We start from the raw sequence: 18,397 nt of genomic DNA, 5'->3' as shown, positions 1-18,397 counted from the left end.
CAGCGTTTTCTGGGATTTCTAACGGCTCGATTCTCTCAAGTCTGCACTCGATGCATCCTCAGTTTCAAGAATATATCCGGGCACTTTCATGCATCCTCTGTACTTGCGTTGTCATTCTATATATATCTATGCTTGCGTTCTTGAGAATTGGAACTGAACTTCGACGGTTAATGATGACGTAGAACGAGAACACAAGGACGCAAGATCGCTGAAGAACGCATACCTCATTTCATAAATGAGCTTAGAATTATTGCTTCTTCTCTACATACACTTGAAAGTAATAAAGCTATTACATTAGCTAATTTTTTCAACCAATTTAGTGACTCATAATATATTGTAACCCCTTCTGTATTTTCTTTTTATTTATTTGTTTTATTTATTTATTTAGTTTATTTCTAAATCATATTTAATTATTGATGTACAATGTATATAACTTAGTTGTGTCTGCCTTGTATCTGAAATTGTGATTTTTTTCTATGTCTTAAGTTTGTTCAGTTAAAGCCTATTTTGCTTGTACATTTTTTGATTTTCATAATAAAAAAAAAAAAAACCCAGAGAAAAATTCAGCAAGAATCCAAAAAAAAAAAAAAAAAAAAAAAAAAAAAAAAAAAAATCGCTGAAGAACGCATATTGAGAAACAGCCAAAAACAAACCGCAGTGAACATGGACGGGATGGGAAATGTAAAAATCCATATAAAAAAAACTTACTTCTCACTGTTCTCAGGTCAAATATTTATATGCGATTAAAATGCGATTAATTTCGATTAATTAATTACAAAGCCTCTAATTAATTAGATTAATTTTTTTAATCGAGTCCCGGCCCTATAAATTATTTAGGTAACACTTTATTTTAAGGTGTTCTTCTTACACATGTACTTACTATTATAATAACAATACATGCTGCATGATTACATGCAAGTAACCCTAAACCAAACCCCAATCCTAACCCTAACCATATAGTAAGTACATGTAGTTCATTAATGTTACGCAGTACTTAAATGTATAATTACTCTGTAACAATGACACCTTAAAATAAAGTGTTACCATTATTTAATTAATTTCTTTACATTTTATATTATTTTCACTGTTATTTTTATTATTTATGCCATTAGTTTGCATTGTAGATTTTAATTTTCTTCTCTTGACATAGCAACGTTACTATCATTTCTTTGTCTTGTAAATGTAAGAAAGTTTGTTATAACCTCATTAAAGTTACTACTCTTAAATTTCACAAAAACTTGACGATGCTTTTTTTTATCCATATATTTAGTGAACATTAGAAGTAAAAAATGCTACTATATATTTACTATATACATTTAGTCATCATCTTTAAGCCATAGTGTAATGTTTTATGGATTACGGTTGAGGAATCTGGGCTGTTCAGGAGGGTTTTGTTTCTCTTCATTCTCCTATTTGTCCTGATGTCACGTCCTCAAACCGCTTCTGATGTATTCTAACATGCGTTCTTGTGTATTGTAGGAAGCGGAGCTACGGCTGTGGTCCAGGCTGCCTACTGTGTGCCCAGGAAGGAGAAGGTCGCCATCAAACGCATCAACCTGGAAAAATGCCAGACCAGCATGGATGAACTCCTGGTATTGAGCCTGCTCCCATGTATTTAAACAGCATTGCATTGAACACACTAGATATTAGCATGAGATACACAATATTATCATGCTAATTTATTTAATTATTTACTTACTTGGTTTCATAGCTGGAGAGTGAACCAACTCCAGGGTATGGCTAAAAACAGCGTTAGTGTGATCTACACATATCTTTTTAGTCAAGTAGTATATAGATGTCATGTCATAAAATATGCTTATTATGACTGAATTTGTATTTGACATGATAATGGTATCATGTGTGATTGATTATATGATGGAACAAAAAAGCCATAATATTAATTAGATGATAATATTTGCCTGATAATAATTATATTAATAATAATAATAGTCTTCATATTGTCAAACTCATCAGCCACTGGTTATATCGCTAACTATCATTGATACACAATACTATCGTCTATCGGCACAAAGCTAATTGGTATGGATACAAACAGTACTCTCCGTGTGGAAATTTCACATGTTCTGCTTTAATATATATGCAACCTGTTTGACATGATTCCAGCTGTGCAATATTTAAAGGCTGCATATGAGAAAATATCACACTATAAGTTATGGCTCATAAATGCCAACACCTTTTATGAGCTGACAGTGAATAATGACCATACAGGACATGTAATACATGGACACAAACTTACTGACATTTGTTATGTGCCTTTTGACAATAACTCAGACAATTGTAGATGCAAAGATGTATTTTATAAATAAATCTTTTTTTCTTTTAAGTGAGCACTTTTATCAGGCTCCTATGAAAATAACACTGGACATTTTTAAAAATAAGGTGTTGAATAACTAACTAATAACCTTTTCATTGCCATGAAAGTGAAATTACTGAACCTAAACATAGGAGTCTGATAAAAATGCTAATTTAAAAGAAAAATCTCAGACGGTTTTTGCATCGGAATACATAAAAAGCATCGGAAAGTATACATTTTTATCTTCAAATTAGAATTTTTTTTATTAAACAAAGCTACATTTAATTGATCAAACTACAGTAAAACAGTTACATTGTGAAATATAATTACAATTTAAAATAACTGTTTTCCATTTGTCTCCTTGCTGAATAAAAGGATTAATTTCTTTCCCAAAAACAAAAACCTACCAACCACAAACGTTTTAGGTTTTGTAAATGTGTGCGTTCACATTCTCAGTAAATGAGAATCAGAACTGTTTCATACAAGAAAAGGAGTTGACACACGGATTCTACCATTTCCAGATTGCCTGGAAACCATTATTAACTGGACCGAAGGGATTCCCTGTTATTTTCCAGTTTTATTTCCTAGTCAGAATTCCCCCTTGGGAATCACTTCTTTGTGAATCACAACATTGACTAATAGAAGACTTCATCCTAGTCATTAAAGAACTTTTTTGCCTCTCGTCCAACTGTAAAACGCCAATTTCTGTTTGAAAGTTTCCCAGTTTGCCTTTTTGTTACATTCTTGTCAAGTTACAGCCAAGTTATAGTTTCCATTCATGAGGAGTCCTTAGGTTTCTCCACAAATCCTTTCCCCTTCTCAGCTTATTAGCTTCATCTGTCAACTCGTCAAGGAGCTCAAAAGGTCATACTTTTGTTCCTCGTGACCAGGTGGAGCCCATTTCGTCGTTCACTGGTAAAGCTCATATTCCTGATTTACAAGCTCACGGCAGGAGGCTACCAGAAACTAAATTTTTCCCGCATCCAGGTGTCTTACAAAGTCGTGGCTGATATTATCCCTAGTCCTGCCCTCAGTGATTTCAGTAAATGGAGACTTTCTTCCAGCTGAACTGAAGTAAACCCTTGGGAATGACTTAAAGGGAGATTCGTGTAGAGTTAGGGTCACATGGAAAATGTGAAGTTCAGGTTTCAGGTTAAGTTCAGGTTAAGGGGGAAGTCGTGGCCTAATGGTTAGAGAGTCGGACTCGTAATCGAAAGGTTGCGAGTTCGAGCCCCCGGCCGGCAGGAATTGTAGGTGGGGGGAGGGAATGTCCAGCGCTCTCTCCACCCTCAATACCACGACTGAGGTGCCCTTGAGCAAGGCACCGAACCCCCAATTGCTCCCCGGGCGCTGCAGCATGGCTGCCCACTGCTCCGGGTGTGTGTTCACGGTGTGTGTGTGTGTGTGTGGATTTGTTCACTACTCACTGCTGTGTGTGTGCACTTGGATGGGTTAAACGCAGAGCACCAATTTCGAGTATGGGTCACCATACTTGACAATACGTCACGACGACGACTTTTTTTTCCTCCAATGCTTTCGCTGCCTTTATGACCTGCTGAGCGCTCTCTTAAACTCAGAGGAGGCATTAAATTAAAGCCAGATTGTATTAAAGCAAGCAGCTATATTGCATACAGTCTGCATGAAGGGCTGCACTCAATTTCACTGCTGATCAGGCCAATTTGCTGGAGTATAGCATGCTCTAGTTCTTCCCAACATGCAGGAGCAGCCCAGATAGCTGTGAAGAAAAAAACAGGACAGTCCAAACAAGTCACAACGCAGCAGCCGTGTGACTCTGTTGTGGTGGGAGGAACAATTTTGCTCTCTGACTGAGCTGCGATCCTGTCAGTGCCACTGACGTCAAGCTGAATCTATAGTGACCCCACTGTGTACCACTGCAGCGCTTATTCTACGGGGACGTGACAAGAGCTCCCCAAGGCCTTCTCGAATCACATGACTTCAGTGACTGCCAATTCCGTCAGATGACGATGCTTCATTTCTCCTAGATCGATTAGCTGCTTAGAACATGGCTTCATTCTGTAGATCTTCTTTTTGATGAACCGGAATCGTTTAGTCTATGCTGTTTTCAGTTGATGAGTGAACACAACTTCACTAAACATTGTTTGTAGCACTCATCCCATCCAATAATTATAATAATGTTACTTTTGATATGAAACCGAGTCTGAGCTTAATAAAACAGCTTGAACACAATGTTAAATTTATCCCAAGAAAGCCATTATATGCCCATAAATGCCAGCTTGTCAGTTCAAAAAAAAAAAAAAAAAAAGCATTTAGCTATATAGTACATATTCTTCATATTTTTATTATAGTACATTCATTATGTTTTTACATGTGTACTGTGTTTGAATAAGTAATATTTAACAAGTTTGTATTACATTTGTTTAATTTATTTACTGTTTATTTATTTCAACAATGAATTGTTGGGAAACTTAGTTAAAACATTAATATGAACAATTTAATTGTTTATATACAACTCTTTATTTAAGTGTTGATTATTAAATAAAATTGATTAGTTATGTTATTTTCTGTTGCAGTATTGTATTTTGGCTAAATGAAAGCTTTACTTTTGGTTTTTATGGTAAAGAAATGATTTCTTTGCCTCACTTTTTGAAACTATAATGTGGTCAAAGGTCTTCCTTCAGTTTTCTGCAACTTGACCACTTGTTCAAATATAAAAAAAAAACAAAAAAACAGTCCAAGAGTGCACATCAATTAGGCCATAAAGGCTCAATGTGGGTGCTCCACCACACAAGAATAGGGACGAAACATCAAAGTAGGCACACCACCGCTCCAGAGATGTAGAAGTATTTAATTATGTTCTCACCACGGGTGATGTTTCGAGCTTGATGAAGATATATCTCTGGAGCTGTGGTGTGCCTATTTTGATGTTTTCGTCACTTGTTCAAATATGAAATATTGCTATTGAATAATGATTTTAATATTTCTTCTACTTATTATTATTATTATTATTATTATTATTATTATTATAAATCACAATTATCTTATTATATTTTTGCAACTGTACATTATATATTGTATAATTATACTATCAGCAGTCCAAGATGTTAAATAATCAAATAATCATAAATGATCATATCAAAAATCAAACTGCAATTGTAATACTTGTTAAAATAGGTATTATTATTATTATTATTATTTTTTTTTTTAGCCAAAACATGCAGCCATTTTTTTAATGTAGCTAAAATTTACTTTGCTATTGAAATAAGATTGTGTTTCTAAAACATTTCTGCAGGAGAGCAATTTTCCTTTTACGGATCTCAAAGGAAATGTTCTTAAAATTGATTGTGCTTTTCTGAAAGTGAATCGGCTAAATCTCCTGCTGACTTGTTTTAATCTGATTTTCAAGCTAATGGAAAAAGAGCTTGTTTTTTTTTCTGTTGGCATAACTGTGTGTGTGTGTTTGGGTCATGAGGGATCAGGGCAATGTGAGAATATCAGTGGGTAAGTGGGCAAAGTGATTGTTGAATCATAAATGCACACAGGTGTCTCTTCTGTATTCAATCTGAAATCTGAAGAGACCACATGATGATAGCAGGTCATCATCCTAGATGGTTTTCCCATTCATTGCCATAGTTTAGATTTGAAGTGCTTGTCAGTGGATGGTTTCAATCCAGAATCTGCCTGAATAACCAAATTCCCAAAGGTTTACCCCAGGCTTTAACGTAATTTTAATTCAAATGGAAACGGTTACTGGAGAACCTCATATATTGTGTGAGAAATTTGCCTTGAGGAAGAAGGAAAGCGTTTTTTTCCACTGGGCATGGAGGCAGAAAGGCAGTGACATAACCACAGACAAAGAGTCTCAGTGCTTGTCTTTGCTCATTGTCCTCTTAGACGTACACGAATCGGGTGGCAAACAGTCTCTTGATGTCACCCTCCCTGTTTAGGCTATTGTTTTTGTCTCTCTCGGGTAGACATCGGCCAGCCAAGCTGAGATGACCCTTGGCTTCTACTGTGAGAATGCAGATGAAGCGCTAGCTAGTGAACGTCCAAAGCCCGCCCCGTGTGTTATTGTTTTCATACGTCCTCAACTTGATGTCCATCAAGGAACTGGACACAGGTTTTGTGGAGCCAGCCAAAGCTGACTGAATTGTTGAATTAAGCCCAGCTTTGGGACAGAGGGGTGGGACATACCCAGTGGCCCACTGTTGGGGTGTCAGTGACCCCACGGTTTTGGCACAGGAAGAGCTTTGTGTTGACTGGCATACATGATTGCACTTGTACGTTTATTTTTTGGGTCAGTGGAAAACATGGCACATGTTCACAGGGTCATCTGAGGACTCGATGGCAGTTGCCATGAGTTGTTTTTCAGGAACTTGAAATGGCATGTTTTCTTATTGACTTTCATCTAATTATCGGAGGAGATTGCTGCAACTCGTCCCATTAATTTGAAGCAGAGTGGTGCACTTAATTACAACATGGCTGCATTTTTTTACTTCATTTCATTACCATACTTGTATGGATTACAAAGCAGCATATGATTATATTCAAACATTAGTTAATTTAGAGGGGTAGTGTATGTGTAAATGCAGGCTTTAGAACGGGTTGAGTTGAGGCATGCTGATTTCATACTTGAGTCTCTGCCATTTCTGTAGTACTATTGAGTAGTGATTGCAAAAGACTTTTGTGGATTTATTAGGTTTGGCTTTTCAACATTAGCAACTCAGTTCAAAGGATCATTTACACCTGTCTTAAAGGTGGTTAACCAATTCAATTCAAGAAATTCAAATCAAAATGTTTAGTATTTTATTTCATAAAATAGAATAAAAAATATATAATTATTTTATTAAACAACTGATTTCCATGTAACTGAAATGAATGGGTACTTTTATGATGTTTTTCATCCTTATTGAGGCATTTTTTTATTTCATATATAGATATAGATACATACACACACACACACACACACACACACACACACTATCTATCTATATATATTAGGGCTGGGCGATAAATCGATTTTATCGATTAACATCGACTTGTTTGAATGAAAATCTGTTTTCTCTTTAACATCCACCGACACTCCCCTCTGGGCTCCCGTAGTTCCGAATGGGCTCAGCCCTCCCCCCGCGTGTTTGCCATATAGGGTTGGGCCGACAGACAATGCTACCGTCCATCTCCGACGGCTGATAGACATCACGATGTTAAGCCGGCATCATGATCCTCCCCCCGCAATCCGAGGAAAATATATATTTCAATACTTTCTTTCGCAGTTTTATCATTGAGTAATCATACTATATATAAAATTGCGGGCATCAGGGAGCTGCTATTATGCCTGGCATTGAAACTTTTGATTGCACAATCGCTTTTTAGTTTCACTTTCACTTTCGAGATTCGCGATCGCACCTGGAGCGGCAGTACTTACTACACATTATACAAGATCAGATGCTTGTCAGTGGTGCTCAGGATCTGCAAATCATTCGTCATCGTCCCGCCAAAAAAACCCTACAGTCACACACACGTTGGTTTTTGTGGTTTATGGTGACTCTCCATAGGCGTAATGGTTTTTATACTGAACAAACTGTGTGTGCTATTGCCCTAAACCAACCCTACACCTTAACTTAGCCCTCACAGGAGACTTTGTGCATTTTTAGATTTTCAAAAAAACACCATTTAGTATGTTTTTTGTTTTTAAGCCTTTTGAATTACGGGGACATAGGCAGTGTCCTCATAAACCACCTTCATATTGTAATACCTCTGTCATACCCATGTCATTATACAAATTTGTGTCCTCATAAACCACATAAACATGCGCGCGCGCGCACACACACACATGGCAATTAGTCAATAGCATTAACCCTGCGTTTTTTGTTTCTCTTATTGATTGCTTTGCATTGCTTGTAACAAATTGAACAAGCCTGGGCCTGACAGCAAAATAGAAACGGCAGAATTGCTTTGTAATATCATTAGTAAGCCCCCACTATCAAATGAGTTGGGGAAAGCTCAGAGTGATGGATTCGGCTGCAGTCCCAACATTACCTCAGCTGTCAATCTCTCTGAGCTGCAAGGGTTTCACGTCAACTGGAGAGACCAACAAATAAACGGGATGGAGAGGAAAACTGCTTGTTTTTCCTTCTGTTTTCAAATGCCGAAAAATCTATCTAGTGGCAGCGTTTCTCTGATGGATATTGACAGTAACATGTACACCTATTTATTTGGATTCCTTGGTTATTTGGAACAGGCTGTAAGGCAGTCAGATGAACTTGTTTAGTTTTACAGTTTTTACGTGCTTTGCGGTGAGTGAGCTAATAAAAACTATTATTTCACCTGAAGTACGTAAATATCTGCACTGATCCTGAAGGTTTGCCAACTGTGCAACTGAGCCAGACTTGTTTAACCATTAATCCAGATCTGGAGTGGCACCATTCTAAGGCACCACAGTTATTTGGTTAAGCCATGAGGCCCACTGCATTCTGGACCACATAATGTATGACTGTATACATAGAGCTGCTTTGGTCTATGACCAGCAAATGTGCTGATTCCTGACTGCTAATGCAGTTTCGTACTCCCCTCAAAGAAGCAATTTATTGTTTTGTCCAATTATTGCACACTCTGAATCATTTAGAAAGGAAATTGGTTAAATCAGGTTACTGTCAATGAAGAGTGATTGTCTCTTTTCTCTCTCTCTCTCTCTAGAAAGAGATTCAGGCAATGAGTCAGTGTCACCATCCCAACATTGTGTCGTATTACACCTCGTTCGTGGTGAAGGATGAGCTGTGGTTGGTCATGAAGCTGCTCGGTGGTGGTAAGTCCCTCCCACCGGTTCTTTTTCAGCCAATCCAAACACTTCATTTTCGTCCATGTCATTGGCTGTGTCCATATGCTGAAAAAAGGCTATTCAAGGATAGGAAGACATCAAGACATGTCTGATTTCATTATTTATATATTAACCTGTCTTCTGAGTGCAGCATCTGAAGGAGCTTTGAAAGAAGTAAATTAACTCAAAAATGTTTCTATTGAGAAAGACATACTGTTAATAACTTAACAAAACAGGAAAAATGATAATTAAAAAAAGTAAAAAAATAATAATTTATGAATAAATGAAAAGTTCAGTAAGATTTTTATTTTTATTTTTTTTAATAAGAAGTCTTTTATGCTGACCAAGGCTGGATTTGTTTAATCACAAATACAGTAAAAACGGTGATATTGTGAAATGTAAATGTACAGTTTTAAATAACTTCTTTTGAGATTCCCGTGACCTGAATTTTCAGCCACATGATCTTTCAGAAATCATTAAAATATGCTGATTTAGTGCTCAAATAACATTTATTATTATCATCAATGCTGAAAACAGTTGGGCTGCTTGATATTTTTAGGATTCTTTGATTAATTCTAAATGAATAGTGCTTATTTGAAATAGAAACCTTTTGTAACATTATCAATGTCTTTACTGATACTTTTAAACAATTTAAAGCATCCTTGCTGAATACAAGTAATTTATTTTCAAAAATACCTTACTGGCCCCAAACTTTTACATGGTAAGAGAACAATACATCATAACTTTCAGTGAATTAAAAAAATAAAAATAAAGTGTAGTTCTGCTCTATTTAAGTCAAATTAAGTAATTTTCTGAGATTTACTATTTTAGTACTTTACAATTTTATTTACTTTTACTATTTATTTCTTTAAAATGTGGGAAGTAAAGTCTGTTGTGGACATGCATGTGTTCAAATGTGAGATTCCATATTTGTTTATTTATATTGTTGTTGCTAAATTCACTGCAGTCTTTTATTTATTTTGCTGGACTATGAATTTTGTGGAGTCATTTATTTTAGAAAATGTTAAATATATTTCTCCTCATTTTTCCCATAGAAATGACTTTGTAATTAACTATGTTGACCAAGTTTGTTTCACCCACGATGAGCATTCTTTGCTGGCTGTATGACTGTTTGACTCTTTGAATTAGGGTTTGCCTAAATATGTGGATGGTTTCTGTTGGTAATAGAAATACATTTATGCATTTGTATTTCAGTTTTGAGTACCAGCCACTGATTAGGATCTCAAATGATCCGTTAGAATGATAATGGAGTCTGCCAGAGGCTCCCCTACGGAGTTAATCACAGACCGCTGTTAATTACAGCAGACGCATTACTGCTACAGCAGCCTGAGACTCATAGGATGCAGGATTTCTTAGGGCAGTACTGCATTATGATTGGCTGCTTCCAGGATAGATCATGTAGAGCTGCATGATTAATCAAAATTAAACTGAAATATGGCTTTATGCAATTATCAAATCACAAAGGCAGTGATTTAATGAAATTAATATGTGCTTTAAGTTATTTTAATACTAAAAGTAAGGTCAGTAAGGAAAACAGCCATAAATTTTATTATTGAAATTTAACAGTTGCAGTTTAATATAAAATTACTATTTTATTTTTGCTTGATTTTAATTAGATTTTAGTGTAAAATATTGTGATAATATTTATTTTTAATTTATATATTTCTTTTTACATTTTAGTATTTTTTTTAGTAATTATTATATTTTTGTTTGTTAATAATAACCACTATACTTATTTTTATTTTATTATTATCATTTTATTATTTAACCAGATAATATTTAGTAATTATTATATATTTATTTAGTAATAAAAAATTACAAACAAGCACAGCAAACTTGGATTTTTTAAAATCACATTTTAAATCCTAATCACAGAAAAAATATATTTTTTCTCAAACTATTCAGCCTTACAATCTTGTCAGTCTGGCTTTTGAAGATTTCTCCTAAGACATGCACAGCATATCTTTGTCCTGACACATGACGTTGGGCAAACAGATTGGAATTTGCCATGTATTTTTGCCGCTGCGAAGGTGCTGAGTGACTGTAAATAGTTTTTTTTCAAAGTTTTAAACAGAGCTTGATTTCATTGCGTCCTTAAGCTCCAGTAGAGTTTCCCCGACCCCACTGTGTAAAGCTACTGCTGAGAGTTTGATGATATGTTTCAAGCCAGCGTGTAATGTTGTGTCCCAGACGCAGCCAAGTGCTGGACAGGGAGATTATAGTCTGGCTCGTGCTGACACTGACAGCCGTGGGACGCGGCCTTTCTTCCCTCGGTGCAGAGCTGAAATCACTCTGTCTGGATAATCGCTGTTCATTTTATGCCTGTCATCAGCTGTCGTGCCCTCCTCCTCCAGTTTCTGCCAGCTGAAGATGCCCAGGTGGCACGCTGCCCTTCTTAAATATGAAGGTAGGAGTCAAGCATGCAGGCGTCCATCTCACAGCTGGACTCTCGGCACATAGGGCACATAACAGCGGCACCATCTTAAATAATAATGGCTCTCTCATCAAGAGGGGCAGGCGGCTCGTTTAAATATAATAGATTCACAACTGATTATAGAGATTTTTCAGGGGCAGCTGCTGTTTTTGTGTAAAAAAGGGATAGTTCTGTTAAAAGTGAAAATTTTAATCATTTACTCAAACATCTATGGCTTTACTCAGGATTTCTTAATTCGCCATTTCACAAATAAGGCCTAAAAAGATCCTAAATCGGAGCAGAAAGTTTTAGATTCATAAAGTTGTGGCATTAAATGTTGCATACAAAATAAATGAATCTTCCTCATAAAAAAAATGTTCTTCAATATGTTTTGTTTTCCAATACAAATATCTAAACATCCATAAATCATGATACGTTTACTTGAGATGCAGATTGAACATATGAAGTCTTTCTGAGAAATTGAACAAAATTAAGTGTTATGCTTAAAAAAAAAAAACAAAGGTCAGTGGGTGTGAAAACTTGTTTTCCTATTGAATTAAGATGATTTTTCTGAGCCCAGTGGCACATATTTTCTTCTAGTTTTAATCGTAAACTAATTAAATTGATCAATTTCTCATAAAACAGGATTTCATATTTTAGGTTATTTTGCTTCAATTAAATGCATACTGACTGGGAAAAAAATTAAAATACTGAAGAACAACACTTTTTGCAGTGTAATCAGAAGGTACAGTAAAAGTTATTTCCATGGGTATTCATGCCTTTTTTATTATTTTATTTTATTTTATTTATAAATATACAAAACATTTAGCAACCGTATTGACATTGTGTTCCTTTGGATTTATTCCTATTTCAAATAGTGCCTCCGTCTCTATTTACTGTACAACAGGACATACAGCAGTAGAGTTACTCTGACAGGACACTGCACTGATTCGCGATCGCAAAAGTACATTATTTGCACACAAGCCTTGCTGGTTAAATGTTTAATTCGCGCGCTGGTCTGACGTGTGCTTTTTCTGAGCACATACACCTGAAGCACGCGCACTAAAAAGCCTGTCTAACACCGCCTGATTACTCAACTAACTTATCTTTTGCGCTAATACTGTCAAAACACACAAGGTTTACATACAGACTGAGTTGGTTATCTCTAAAATGAAAGTAAATAGTTAAGAGAGAAACAGATGCGTGCCTGTATATTAGATGCGTGCAGCTCTTAAAGGGACAGGACACTAAACATGCTGTCGACTGTCATTAAAGTGATAGTTCACCCTAAAATTTAATTTCTGTCATTATTTACTCACTCACATGTTGTCCCAAACCTCTATTAATTTCTTGTGCTGAACCCAAAATAAGATATTTTGAAGAATGAGGGAAACCAAACAGTTGCTGGTCCACATTGACTTTGATAGCAAGAAAGAAAAATCCTATGGAAGTCACTGAGGACCAGCAACTGTTTGGTTTTCCACCTTCTTCAAAATAGCATTTATGTTCAGCAGAAGAAAGAAACTCATTCAGGTTTAAAACAACTTTTGAGAAAATTATGGTATAAAAATAAAACATTATGACAGAATTGACAGATGACAGAATATTTATTTTTGGGGGAACTATTCATTTAACGTTAACAAAACGCAAAGAGAAAAATCACTCACTATTCTTGACTGAAAATCTTTAATACAGTTGCTTTAGGAATCAGTCTGTCTACATTTTACATTTACATTTATTAATTTAGCTGACGCTTTTATCCAAAGCGACTTACAATTGCTATATATGTCAGAGGTCGCACGCCTCTGGAGCAACTAGGGGTTAAGTGTCTTGCTCAGGGACACATTGGTGTCTCACAGTGGATTCAAACCCGGGTCTCTCACACCAACGGCATGTGTCTTATCCACTGCGCCATCACCACATTATCCACTGTCTAGTGTTTTCTTTCTATATTTGTTCATTCAATTTCATTGAATGCTCTGCTAAATACACCTATTGTACCTGAAAATAAAGCACTGTTTGTTTTATTTGTATATTATGTGTATTTGTAATGTGTATCTTTGTTCTTATTTTTTAATAAGAAAGATAGAATGATGACAAAGATTTTTATCTTCGCCCACTTTGGCCTAAATATCTGCCATGTCTTTTTTTTTTTTGTTACCTTGAAAGGCTTTGTCTTTCTAGTTTGGCTGTAATGCTCAGACAACTTGTAAAACCAACATGACAAAGAATCGTGATAAAATCGTGAATCGTGATATTTCTAAAAATTTTCCCATATCGCCCACCCCTAGCTGGGCTACGATCAAGAAAAAAAAAGAGGTTTACTGTGAGCTCTGCAGATCAATGCCCACATATGCAGACAAGTAAGTTAGAGAAAAGTTAACGTGTATGAAACCTATGGTATGAACATAATATAATGAATTGCTGTGTGACTACGGAGAATGAATCCTATGCAATAGGTTTATTTGCACTTGTTTCATGTTTTTGCACAGTTTTGCTGCACTTTGCACTAAACCTACCTTAAAAAAAATAAATGCTATTCATGTTGTTCAAGCAAACTGTTCCTTTTTCGTGATTATTGGGATCAATACCCGACGCGTTGACCTGGGCCAGTGAACTTCAAAAGACACTGGCCTGGAGGGCCAGTGGCAAATTTCCCTTATTGTCTACCCCTGGCCATACTGCGCAAAGCCATCTGTTGGGTGGTGGCTTGAAGCTGTCCTTGAAATGTGACTTCTGTGTGTTTAACCGTCTCATCTTGAGAGTGGTGTGTGATAGTCCCTTTGACAGCTGTCAGAAGTAATGACGTAAATAGGAATGTGATTTTGCATGAAGCTGCTCGGTTGCATTCCATAGTGTCAGCACGGGAAGTGTTTTTTTAGGAAAGAACTACAAAACAGATTATCTCTATTTTTTCGGGTTAATAGGAAAATGGTATGTTTTTTTTTTTTTTTTTTTTTTTTTTAGCAAAGTGATACTTGACAATCCCTCCGCTTTCTTGTCTACTCTATACTGTCCTGTACCATGAAGATAAAAGGGCCTTAAATTGAATTTATTCACTTGTGGCATTTACAGGAAGGCCGGAAAAAAGAAAGTCAGCTTCTCAGCCTGCCCTGTTTGTTGGGTACAAAGGTATGTGAGATAGGAGGACGATCAATACCTTCATTAGCACAAAGCAAAGCACAAAAGAGGCTGCCCTCTCCGGCCTCTCAACAGCATTTGTGAGTACATCTTTTACAGCTAGATCTCCAACTTCAGCACACATTTTTGGCTCTTTACCTCTGTTCTGTTCTGTTCTGGATGTAAATGGGTCATTCTACAAAACAGATGCCATTGGTGTGCTTATGTTTAAAAAAAAAAAAAAAAATGTACTGAAGAATTTTAAATAATAAAAGCTGTAGCCGACTCCAACTTTTGTGATTTAATATAGACATTTTCTAAACATCAGCAAAAATAAGGTATTTATTTATTGCATCTTATCATACATTAAAATATAAATTTTGCATAATGAAGTTCATTTATGCCTAAACACTTTATTTATATTATAGAATATTAAGTTGAAGTAGTTTTTCCTGTGCAATAATATACATATTTCTACACATCACATCAACAATTCCAATAACTATTTTATTTTATTTATTTTTGCATTTTATATATAAAATGTATTAAATTTGCTTAATGGTATAATATTATTTATTTATGCTCACACACTTTATTTGTATGATAGAATATGTAAAATATTACAAAGAAATTACCTATTTTAAAAATGACCTATTCAAACTTTTCATGGAAGGAGCCAAATGTCATCCATCCAGTACTAAAAGTAATGACTGTGTCTCACAGCTCCAAGATGAAAAAGCCACTTAGCAGATAAAGTTTTGGACACTTAGCATATTAATATACTTAATCATACACAGACATAAGAGTACGAACACACACACACACACACACACAGAAACTCTGTACTGCATTCTTGAATGTGAATTTGACACTTTTTTTTCTAGTTTTGACTGTTTATTTTTTTCATCCATCAAGCAGATTACCCAGAGCAATTGAAATTTTTAGTGCAGTAATATTTTAAGATAAAGCTTTCGCTGTCTTGAGGATTTTAAGCATGATGTTTTGAAATATGGCTTTGTGCCTACAGTCACAGCCCACTGAGAGCCAACAGATGCTTCCTATCTTCCCTTTATTCCCTCTGCTCCTCCACCCTTATTTTCTTGGAGTAATCTTTCCCTCACCATCGGCCTCATATGGCCTTGTGCCCTTTGGCCCAGTGGGCATGACATGGCATGTTCCACCCACGCCAATGCAGGATCCTTAGGAAGCCAGCAGTGTCAGATAGTCTGACAACTGTTGGACAAAGAGTCAATTACAGACTGGGCATTGGGGAGATTTCCTGGTAATACTTTTCCTCAAAGTGTCACAAGAGAATATCAAGAATGTGTTTGTGCCACAGCGTCACGGTTGAAGTTACTTGTGAGAGAATTTTGAAAGAAAGTTTGGCTCATGTGAACAAGAAATAAATGGATTTGTATGGTATTTAATGAAATGAGAAGCGTTTACAGTCATATCTCAATCACACCTCAGCATGGGGCTTCACATGGTTGAGGCGTTCTAGGACGAGTTTTATTGATGAGCCCCTTACATTCATAGTTATAAGGATTAGCTCATTCAAAAATGACATTTTTTGGGTGATTCACCCTCATGTTCCTCTTAACCTATATGATTTTCTTCAACAAGATGTTCAAGTTGCTGTTTTCCTGAAATATAGTGCACAAGTTTTGTGAATTAATTTTTTAAAGTTATTAAATGGCTTCTGAAGGAAATATATCTGTCAAATCGTTTTTTTTTCAGAGAGCTTTTATTGTGCTTTTTGTAATTTTCATAGCGTAACAACACAAGGTTACCATTCACTTTCATTGTATGGAAACGAGCAGCATGAACATTCTGCTAAATATCTCCTTTTGTGTTCCACAGAAGAAAGTCATGTGGTTTGTAACAACATGAGGGTGAGTAAATAGTGACAGGATTTTATATTTTATTAAACTGTGTGTTTAAATTAATATTAACTCTAGAGCTCGAGATATTGAGGGAAGTTGTAGAAAAATAGTAAAATTTGTATCTCTCCTGAGGCTAAGCATGTTTGCTGGTTTACTCAACAGCCCCACCCATCACCCTCACACGGGTTTGTAAAATAATGGAGTGTCATTTGCCAAGATCTCTCTCTCTCTCTCTCTGTAAGAGCTTGACTGCTCTTAATCCAGGTTGTAGCCGTCACTGAAATTTGATGTGCTGTTCGCTCAGTCAGCAGTGCGCTGGCTTCATGCCACACACATGCCCGCACACACACGCTTTCTCTGTCTTGTTTGTCTTTCATTCGAATGCTCACTTATTTGAGTTTTTTTATATGAAACAGCCGTCAGGCCACTTGAAGATCATTGGTGCCCTTTTTAATCCATGGAAGAAGAATGAGCTGTAGAAAGATGAAAAAAAGAAACCAAAATAAGAAAACACATGAGCCCTTTTTCTGTTTCTTGGAATCACTTTTACCATGAACTAGTGTGTGGGTGTGATAAACTACCTTGATTTCCTAGGCTATGATCTCTGTTTTTCCTGGTGAGTCATGCTGCGCTTTAAAAATACAGTATTCTGGGCCTGTGCAAAATTGTCTGTATTTTTCACCCTATTGACCGTATTCAGTGTTTATATTTTCGTATTTTTCCTCTGAAATGGCTGAAAAAGGTGATTGTGAGTGCTATTTAAATTACTAATACATTAAAACAGTAATATTGTGAAATACTATATAAAATAACAGTTTTCTATTTTAATATTTCATAATATGTCATTTAATCCTGTCACTGCAAAGCTGAATTTTCAGCGTCATTACTCCAATCTTCAATGTTTCACGATCCTTCAGAAATCATTCTAATATGCTGATTTGCTGCTCAAGAAACATTTCATATTATTATCCATGTTGAAAACAGTTGTGCTGCTAGAATATTTTTGTGGCATTATGAATTAGAAATCTGTTGAACTTTTGAGCGGTTATGTATTATTACTTTTTTTTTAATTAATATTAGGTTTCCATTCAAATAAATATCCTAGTGCCTCTGGACTGTCACTCTGTCCCACAAACACACTGGCCAGGCGCCCACTCTGCTGACGGTACGCTGCTTGACCTCCTCTCTGTCCCGAGGGTTTAAAGTTCCGCTTTTGGCATCAGTGAAGAGAGCTCTGTGATGCCACAGCAGTTAACGTGATCAGAACTGGGAATTCAGAATTCAGTTTCTCAGAATTTAATTTCAGAGAGTTTTGATTACTCAAGCTAAGTGGGATAAAAACTATTTTTTTTGCAATGTTTACTCCAGCTTTTCACATGAATAGGAATTACAACTCTAGGGCGGTTGTATGAACAGACTATCTTTGTCTTACTGATGTCTGAAATCAGGCTTTTCAGAGTGTTCCCTGACAAATGGAGGCCAGACCAGCAGTTTTTTGGTTTATGCCGTTCATTCCCCTCAGGAGCTTTTGTCAGTTTGCAGGAGGTGTTGGCCATCCTCCAAGCTCAAAAAATTGCCTAACTGGTTAATAAAGTTGCTGATGGAACATTTTCCTCATGGGCTCTTGAATATGCCTTAATTGAATGTCATGGGAAAAATAAGGATTGACAGATTGTTTTCAAACTGAACAGTTGCTTTGATGTCCAAATTTCTGTTCCTTAGGGTTAAAACAATATTGGTTTGTTGGGTGTCACATAATCAAATTAACTTGTGTGTGTATGTGTGTATATATATATATATATATATATATATATATATATATATATATATATATATATATATATATATAT

General features: G+C 35.9%; 1 protein-coding gene across 4 annotated transcripts in view; it reads left to right on the top strand.

Moving 5' to 3' along the window:
* LOC306863098 (serine/threonine-protein kinase OSR1-like) overlaps window positions 1-18,397 on the top strand; it is a 48,769-nt gene that overhangs the window by 13,101 nt on the left and 17,271 nt on the right. For 3 of the 4 annotated variants that reach the window (XR_013783641.1, XM_079406278.1, XM_079406276.1), the window contains exons 2-3: window positions 1,480-1,592; window positions 8,990-9,098. Coding sequence is in view for 3 of the 4 variants with exons in the window: in XM_079406278.1 (XP_079262404.1) it covers window positions 1,480-1,592; window positions 8,990-9,098 (222 nt within the window). In the remaining variant the exon portion in view is untranslated. Of the gene's footprint in view, window positions 1-1,479; window positions 1,593-8,989; window positions 9,099-14,619; window positions 14,677-18,397 lie in introns of all 4 variants that reach the window. The other variant, XM_079406277.1, reaches the window with a different exon arrangement.

Source organism: Barbus barbus (genome assembly GCF_936440315.1).
Source record: "Barbus barbus genome assembly, chromosome: 44".
Classification (NCBI taxonomy): Eukaryota; Metazoa; Chordata; class Actinopteri; order Cypriniformes; family Cyprinidae; genus Barbus; species Barbus barbus.
This window is presented reverse-complemented; position numbering and strand designations above follow the sequence as displayed.